Source organism: Palaemon carinicauda, chromosome 34 (genome assembly GCF_036898095.1).
Source record: "Palaemon carinicauda isolate YSFRI2023 chromosome 34, ASM3689809v2, whole genome shotgun sequence".
NCBI classification, from domain to species: domain Eukaryota; kingdom Metazoa; phylum Arthropoda; class Malacostraca; order Decapoda; family Palaemonidae; genus Palaemon; species Palaemon carinicauda.
In genome coordinates, this window is record NC_090758.1 from 39,015,994 (window position 1) to 39,024,870 (window position 8,877).

Sequence of the window (8,877 nt, forward strand, 5' to 3'; positions counted from 1 at the left end):
ATGTTTCACAGGACGACATAGAGAAGAGGAAACTGCAAAGGAGTACATCCACAGGATTCAGCAGCAGGCCCTCGCTTGTGTGGTTTCATGTCCTAATTACAGAGGGGATTTATGAGAATATATGATGACAGGTAATATTGCTAGCAGCATTCGGAATTGGGAGTTAAAACATGACTTTTTAGAAAACTTTGAAAAGTTCAATTCTTTGATTGCAATCACGGTGAAGTATGAGGCATTTGTGGAGGCTGTACGGGAATGTCAGGGACCCCACATAGAGAGGGGAACGAAAATAGTTCATCGAGGATGGCATCAAGAGGGAGGAGTACTTGATGTTGCCACTGGAAGAGTATCAGCGTTGAAAACAAATTCTCTGAAAAAAGGGAAGAGTTGTCAAAATCGAGCTCGAAAGCAGGAGTAAAATGTGAGATTTATGGGATGGCACACCCAAGGGGCGGTGCCAATTGCCCTGCTTACGCTGCAGAAAGTTTTTATTTCGGGAAAAGAGGACACTTTGCTAGTCATTGCTATGGGAGCAAGAGTCGTGTGCTTAGTAAGGGTGCGTCAGAGGGTAAGACTGGCATCATGGGTGCAAGCAGAATTAGCAGGGGGTAAGAAAACATGCCGAAAAAGAAGTTAGTGGATGGAAGGTCTGAGCCATTAAGTATTGGCGCTGGGTCATGCTTGGTAACTGCCGTGGATGTTAAAGTCTCGAGTGGTAAAAATAATAAAAGTTGTAAATTAGAAGATGTAGCAGTTACTAGAAATGAAGTATGTATTGTCTGGTCAATCCATGCAAGGAACCTGGGGATCGATGTAAAAAACTAAATAAAGCAAAAGAAAAACTACAACACATAGCAAAAGGTGTAAAAAGTGTAATGGGGGTATAATCAGGTTAACATCAAAGGTACCAACATGTCAAAGGATGAGCGTATGTATTTTCCCAATGGGACACGGAAGTTTATTCTGTCATTAAGTCAGGACAGTTTTTAGGGCTGGTAGATCCAAATTTCACAAAATACACCACTCTCATCAAAATTGTTGGAATAGGGGGGAGCAATGAGAGACGCAAAAAACTGCCATACTCTCCTATATAGGAGAATGTCCCTTTTTTTCAAGTAATGGCTGCTGGAATATTTCTCGGGTACAACATTCAATGGGAATAGACGACCCTTTCCCATAACTAGTGGCAAATCCCACGCTTACCACATATCATTTACTGTCCCTATACATATAGAGGAAGATTTGTTAACAGCTATCTTGCAACCAGTGCCTGCATGAGGGTGGTAGCCAAAAAGGGCGGCGCTACGTGGATGACCGCTGATGTAAAAAAAAAAGAACTGTAAAAGGGAAACTCATCATAAGTTTGGACAGTTTGATATGGTGTCAATTGTCTCGGGGAATACTTTTAAAACTACGGTCGATGCACTCTGGGGATTCCCTCAGGTAGTGTTGGACGATGAAAGTCAAAAACCTTCGACTTTTATAACCGCTTGTATCAGTATTGTCGCATAAACATGGGGCACTGCACTGACCCAGACGCCTAGACTCAAGGATTTGGTAATGATTGTGGATATACTAAGGATATTGAAATGTATTGACGATATACTATTGTGTTCTTCTAGTAGAGAAGGATTGATTTAGCAAACGGTACTTTTGATTTGTTGTTAGCGTATGAGAGGAATGGTGTAACTCTGAACGCACTTAAATTTCAGTTTGGTGAGAGGGCCGTGAATTTTGTGGGATATGATGTTAGGTAGGACGAATATCTGCCTTCAGAGGACAACCTGGCTGCTATAAAGAGGTTCCTGGTGCCTGTTCAACCCACCATATCTGATATTCGGTCAAAGTCTTGGCTGGTCAATCAATTGGCTCCCTTCATTACAACTGCCCCTGTCATGGCACCATTTTGGGAATTATTAAAAAAAGGGGCAGGTAAAAAGGTGTACTGGGGAGAAATTATGATATCTAAATGTGAATATGCCAAAAATAATGTGTGTAGGTTAATATCTGAGGGTTTGCATTGTTATGACAAAACGAGACCAACAATTGTTATGACTGACTGGAGCAAAAGAGTGAATGGGCTTTGTCGTATTATAGCAATATCATTCTTGCTTATATACTGATGTACGTTTATGTTGTCAGTGGGGTTGGAATCTAGCATTGTAGGGCAGCAGGCCCCTTTCAAAAATGAATTGATCTACGCCCCTATCGAGGGGGAGGTGGTGGCTGTGGTCTGGTCTCTGAAAAAAGCTTGTCTTTTTTTGCTGGGTTGTCCTAACCTACTTCTGGTAACTAATCATCGCCCATCAATTAAGTTGTCTGGTGATTGGGAGCTGAAGCCTATTGAGACTGCAAAATAGTTCCGCTTAAAAAAAAAAAAAAAAAAAAAAAAAAAAAAAAAAAAAAAAAAAACTTTAGTAATATAGATTCACAGTCAAATACATGGCAGGTAAAATAAATACTGGCTACTCTGGCTGGGACATCAAAAATTATCTAGCTCTGAGGAGCAGTGGAATCAAATTCCTAGTCAGCAACAATCAAGTCCACATTCGGGAAAAAAAAACTTCCTTCAAATGAGGAATTACGGCCTGAAAAAAAAATAAAAAAAAAAAACTTACGGACACTCCTAGCTAACTATACTATCGCACTGTAATCAATGATGAAATTATAAACTGTTTTTTATTTACAGTCACGACAAGTTAAGATAAATAAAACTGTACTCACTGGTAGAAAAGAAAAAAAGAAACTTCCAAAGCTGATCGGAAATAATTATAAAGTTAGATGACTAATCCAGCTTTCACAACACACTGACTCTAGCTGCAGTCAATTAAAAAAAGCATTTGCCCAAGACAACCTCAATTCTATCAATAGTCTTTCTCACTACAAACAATCATTACATTAACTAACTCCTCTCTCTCTCTCTCTCTCTCTCTCTCTCTCTCTCTCTCTCTCTCTCTCTCTCTCTCTCTCTCTCTCTCTCTCTCTCTCTCTCTAATACAATAAAGAAAAATATAAAAATCTGTCCTCTGCAACCCTACTTGGAAGAGCAGGATGCTGTAAGTCCCAGGGCTCCAACAGAGAAGAATATTCAAGTGAGGAAAAGAAACTAATAAACCAAAAGAGAAGTAATAAACAATGAAAATCAAATATTTTAAGAACAGTAACACTTTTCAATTAGATCTCTCACATATATAAATGCTTAAAAGAAAGAGGAAAAAAATAAGAAGGAACTACGTTCCCTCGTGTACCCTAAAGTGCGAGAAATCTAAGACAGTGGAAGGTCATGGTACAGAGGCCATGATACCATCCAGGAATAGAGAACAATGGTGTCCTTCTCCTAGAGGAGCTGCTTACCGTAGCTAAAGAGTCATTTTTACCCTTACCAAGAGGAAATTAACCATTGAACAATTACACTCCAAAAGTTAACCCTTGAGCGAAGAAGAATTGTTTGTTAACCTCAGTGTTGTCTGATGTATGAGGGCAGAGGAAGATATAGAAAGAATAGGTCAGACTATTTAGTATATGTGTAGGCAAAGACAAAATGAATCGTATTCAGAGAGAAGGATCTAATGAAGTACTGTGTGTTCAGTCAAAGGACCCAATAACTCTTTAGAGGTAGTAACTTAACCAATGACTGGTGCCCTTGCCAAATTACTACCTATAATATCTTCTTCAAGATATTAAATCATAGTAAATGACGCATAAACTTCAGGGTCACAACGGGTGTAGTAATGGTCAGTCAAGACTGTCTTCTAACTCGTCACCCGTCCTATATATCGGGATCTTTTTTTTCTACAGAATTCGGGAGCGTACAGACCGCCACGCCAGGCTCCCACTCCCGAATCTTCCTGTAGGACTCAGGCCCGTCAGACGACTGGTGTCGATGCAGTTATGAGAAATATCTAGAAATTCTTCGTTCTATAATACGATGATGATTTTGAATTGTAGTATTATTATTTTACCCATATATCAAATAGAAAAAGATAAATCTTTTTCATAAGTCTTGTAACACAATATACATAAATTTAATGTACATATATCAAATCCTACGGCCTATCAAAAAGTTTGAGTTCATTACCAACCGACTTTCACAAATACAAAACTATTCTAGTAGACACGATTACAAATATAATAATATCATTACAATCAACACAAAATACAATTTAGTAATACTAAATCCTAGTGATAATTGTAAATAAACAAAGTCTATGAACAATCATAAATCAACATCAATAAAATCATTGTAAAGAAAACTAAAAGGTTTCTTCTTAACAGGTATCAAAATTCACAAATACTAATCTACCTATGCCTCCCATCAGCCAGGGTTTATCATCATCTTCCAAGACATGACTAAATAATACGTCAAATGGAAAGATGGACTTCAGTGAGACTTTAGGATAAGTTTCATTGGACTTTTCAACAACTTCACACACAGATAAAGAAAAGAGTTACATATGGACAATGTCCTATCATGCAGATTTATACAAGATGATCTACCATTTTACCAGGTCTGACTGAAATCTTATCAACAGTGTATGAATAGTTGCTAAGTGGGATACATGCAATGGTGGGCAGACAGTCAAACAGCTTTCCAAAGTCAGGATGGACTGAAATGTCCGGTCATGTACAACAGACAGATACACTGAGAGGCTGACAAATGGAGGTTATCCTCTCTTGCACATCTGTAAAATGATCTATGCCCTTCAAAAAAGGTTTGGTTGAAAATGATTGAACAATGCAAGAATTAACATAACAAATGAAAAACTCCAGTTATACAGATTCTATGTGTTATAATCTACCTTAACACCAGATTAGATCCAAATTACTTCTATGTTGAACACTTATAACGACAAGGTAAGCATAATAGGACAGGCAGATAGACTAACTAATACATGGACAAATGACAGGAAAAGGTATAATCTCTCTCGACAGTCTGTGGGCAACTAATTAACATTGAACTTGTGTGTATATAAGGAACTAGCTTTATCAATATGTTGAAACAAATGAGAAAGAATACCATAAATATATTCAAAGCTAAAGAAAGCAAAACTACTACGAATATTTAAGGCTTTTTAGCAACCTAAGCTGGAAATTATATTAACTGAAAAAAAATGGAGTACAATGTAAAGCAGTTAAAGCTCAATAAAGACTATGAAACATTTCAAAGTACCGTAGAATAAGACTAGTATTGTAATCAGAAAAAAAGGAAATAAGATTTGTTTTCCAAAATATTCAGTATTTTTAGAATTCAAAGGTCAATAGAAAATACGAAAAAGTAGAATATATATTTATAAAAGATGAGAATAAATCAATGAATACCTGCTATATTTATTTGTTTGATTATCCATTGTATTACCATACCTTTGTCACTCTGTTCGTATATGAGACATATGTCATTGAATTGACATATCCTACCTGTGTTTCAATAGCCTTTGTCGTTTATTATTCATGAATGCATGATTTATTGGTTATGAATTTTATTTTAGTTTTCTTTCCTGTGTCATTTAAAAGGCATGTCCACATTCAGTCACTAACCATGTGTGGTCATACCCATGTTACTTAACTCATACATATTTGATCACAGTTTTATACTTGCAGCATTTGGCTATTGTTCAATGTATTTCATTCTAAAACATATATCATTCAACTGCCGCACTAGTATCACTAAATGTTATATCGGTACCAATTAGTTCATATACCTGCATAATTTCCATGCAGTACTTGTATCAAATACTCTTCACACCGGTGTCATTTCTAGTATAAAGAAGAGTATATTTTTTCCTGCCGAAATGTGACATCACTCTTCCAAGATATGATGAACCCTGCAGGAATAGGCTGTAACTCCTCAATGATAGGTGATGCTGGCTCTACTGACAGGTGAGAAAGATAGAAAATAAACAAGGATTAAAAGCCATGAAATTAGAGTCATTATCATTATTATGGCTAAGCTACAACCCTGGTTGGAAAAATCGGATATAATGTTATAAGCCCAAGGGCTCCAACAGTAAAAAAATACCCCTGAGAAGAAAAAAAATAGAGAAAAAATAAAGTACAAGAAAAGTAATGAACAATTAATATAAACATATTTTAAAAGCAGTACGAACATTAAAACGGATCTTTCATATATAAAAAGAGAGATTTATGCCCGCCTCTTCAACATAACATTCATTGCGAGTTTAAACTATGAGCATTATAATTATGTTGAATACTAACCAGTAAGGAAATAAAATATCTGGAACATCAAATCCATATACCTAATGGCTGCAGTCAAATCTGAAAACCTCCGAGTTAATAGGAAGATGCCTTTGTAATCTCAAATCAATACTTACTGGTGGCAATAGAGGTGATGGTCGGCTCACTTTCAATGCCGTTCGAAATGGCTGACAAAGACAAGGAGTAATTCCTTCCTGTCCTTGACGACTTTAGTTTTTGAGTCTCCGTTGAAGGTTTCAACTTCTTGGTACAAGATCTGTAAAATATGTGTTGAAGAATCGTAGGTGTCCTTTTATTGATGGTATTTAATTTTGTATGACTTTCTAAAAAGTGTTGCCTACATTTCTAGAAATTTTTAAATAGTCAAAAAAAATTTCTAAACACGTTGAGATAATTTGCAAGGATATGCTTACACAGTCTGCTGCCTGTATGCAATTAAGTACAAAACTCCTTTTAAGATAAAGCCAACTACCTTAGGAAGAAGTAATTGAAATACTGAACATAAAAATCTTTATACATTTACTTTTTCACAACAATTTCAATTACAAACCAAGCTGCAACCATAAAACACATAGACACACACACATGGGGTCCAGTCTTCGGATCACCAATGAAAAGCCTTACTTGCATTATTGGATTTCTTATCGTGATTTTGGGACAATTATCCAAATGGCCAAAAGTGGCCCGAGTGGAGCAAAAAAAAAAAAAAATAAATAAATAAATAAATAAAAATCTTTTAGATTTCGTTAAATGCTGAAGAATACCAAATGCCTAGATGAATTAGCTAACACTTGAATTTATAGATCATATGTATTTTATGTTGCTTAGTTTGCTTCATTATTCATCTTAGTATTTAGGTTTTTATTTGCATTTTTCTTCTACGGTTATGGACTGATTATCACCTACAACAAAAACAAACAACAAAGCAATGGAAGAAAACTATTTGTGTATTGCAAGAAAGATTGATTAAACTATTTTAAAATATTTTTACAGAAAAAGTTCTTTTCCTCTCTGCAGACCTTGTAATGGTCTTGGGTATAGATTTCATCATCCTTCCAGGTCAGGGTGACCTCCCGTGTCATTTCGCTCTCAGTTACCAAAAGGTCCTTGACGGGTAATGGTCCTGCAAAAATAGAAGGCGAATTATTCAAGCAAATATAAATGGTGAAAAATCAGAAATTTAAATCAGAGCTTCATAAGAAAAAATAAACGGAGTGGAAGTTAGTAAAAGAAAATTTTGGGGGGATTGCAAGTGATGTGTGTGGCAAGAAGGTTGTTGGAGGCAGCATGAGGAAGGACAGTGAATAGTGGAATGAAGGAGTGAAGGTAAAAGTGGAAGAGAAAAAGAGGGCTTTTGAAGAGTGGCTGCAGAGTAATAGTATAGAGAAGTATGAAAAATATAGAGAGAAAAATGTGGAAGTAAAGCGCAAGATACGTGAGGCAAAGAGGGCAGCTGACCTGAGGTGGGGTCAGGGATTGGGTCAGTCATATGAAGAGAAGAAGAAGAAGTTTTGGAAAGAAGTGAAGAGAGTAAGGAAGGCTGGCTCACGAATTGAAGAGACAGTGAAAGATGGAAATGGAAGGTTGTTAAAAGGAGAGGAGGCAAGGAAAAGGTGGGCGGAATATTTTGAAAGTTTACTGAATGTTGAGGTTAATAGGGAGGCAGATATAATTGCTGTTGCAGGTGTTGAGGTGCCGGTGATGGGAGATGAGAATGAGAGAGAGATTACAATAAAGGAAGTGAAGAGAGCACTAGATGAAACGAGAGTAGGAAAAGCACCTGGTATGGATGGTTTGAGAGCTGAGATGTTGAAGGAAGGGGGTGTGACTGTACTTGAATGGTTGGTGAGATTGTTTGATATGTGTTTTGTGTTGTCAATGGTACCAGTAGATTGGGTTTGTGCATGTATTGTACCACTATATAAGGGTAAGGGAGATGTGCATGAGTGTTGTAATTCAAGAGGTATTAGTTTGTAGTTGGAAAAGTGTATGGTAGAGTAGTGATTAATAGGATTAAGGATAAAAAAGTGAATGCAATCTTAAAAGTACAAGGTGGTTTTAGAAGAGGTAGGGGTTGTATGAATCAGATTTTTACAGTTAGGCATATATGCGAGAAATATTTAGCAAAAGGTAAGGAGGTGTATGTTGCGTCTATGGATTTGGAGAAAGCGTATGATAGAGTTGATAGGGAAGCAATGTGGAATGTGATAAAGTTATATGGAGTTAGTGGAAGGTTGTTGCAAGCACTGAAAAGTTTCTACAAAGTTAGTAAAGCATGTGTTAAAATAGGAAATGAAGTGAGTGATTGGTTTCCGGTGAGAGTGGGGCTGAGACAGGGATGTGTGATGTCGCCGTGGTTGTTTAACTTGTATGTTGATGGAGTGGTGAGAGAGGTGAATGCTCGAGTACTTGGACGAGGATTAAAACTGGTAGACGAGAATGACCATGAGTGGGAAGTAAATCAGTTGTTGTTTGCGGATGATACTGTACTGGTTGCAGATACAGAAGAGAAGCTTGACCGACTAGTGATAGAATTTGGAAGGGTGTGTGAGAGAAGGAATTTGAGAGTTAATGTGGGTAAGAGTAAGGTTATGAGATGTACGAGAAGGGAAGGTGGTGCAAGGTTGAATGTCACGTTGAATAGAGAGTTACTTGAGGAGGTGG

At 37.0% G+C, this 8,877-nt stretch overlaps 3 protein-coding genes across 26 annotated transcripts in view; 1 reads left to right on the forward strand and 2 right to left on the reverse strand.

Moving 5' to 3' along the window:
• Nucleotides 1-8,877, forward strand: part of LOC137627117 (tyrosine-protein phosphatase 10D-like) — a 616,151-nt gene that overhangs the window by 262,758 nt on the left and 344,516 nt on the right. The window lies entirely within an intron of this gene.
• The window catches only part of LOC137627116 (uncharacterized), a 486,416-nt gene that overhangs the window by 46,649 nt on the left and 430,890 nt on the right, over nucleotides 1-8,877 (reverse strand). The gene's annotated exons all lie outside the window — the stretch shown is intronic.
• LOC137627115 (tyrosine-protein phosphatase 10D-like) overlaps nucleotides 3,844-8,877 on the reverse strand; it is a 124,610-nt gene continuing 119,576 nt past the window's right edge. The window contains exons 4-6 of one of the 9 annotated variants that reach the window (XR_011041101.1): nucleotides 7,233-7,336; nucleotides 6,330-6,469; nucleotides 3,861-5,867 (exon numbers count right to left, since the gene is read on the reverse strand). Coding sequence is in view for 4 of the 9 variants with exons in the window: in XM_068358150.1 (XP_068214251.1) it covers nucleotides 5,755-5,870; nucleotides 6,330-6,469 (256 nt within the window). In the remaining 5 variants the exon portion in view is untranslated. Of the gene's footprint in view, nucleotides 5,871-6,329; nucleotides 6,470-7,232; nucleotides 7,337-8,877 lie in introns of all 9 variants that reach the window. The other 8 variants (XR_011041102.1, XR_011041103.1, XM_068358150.1 and 5 more) reach the window with 8 other exon arrangements.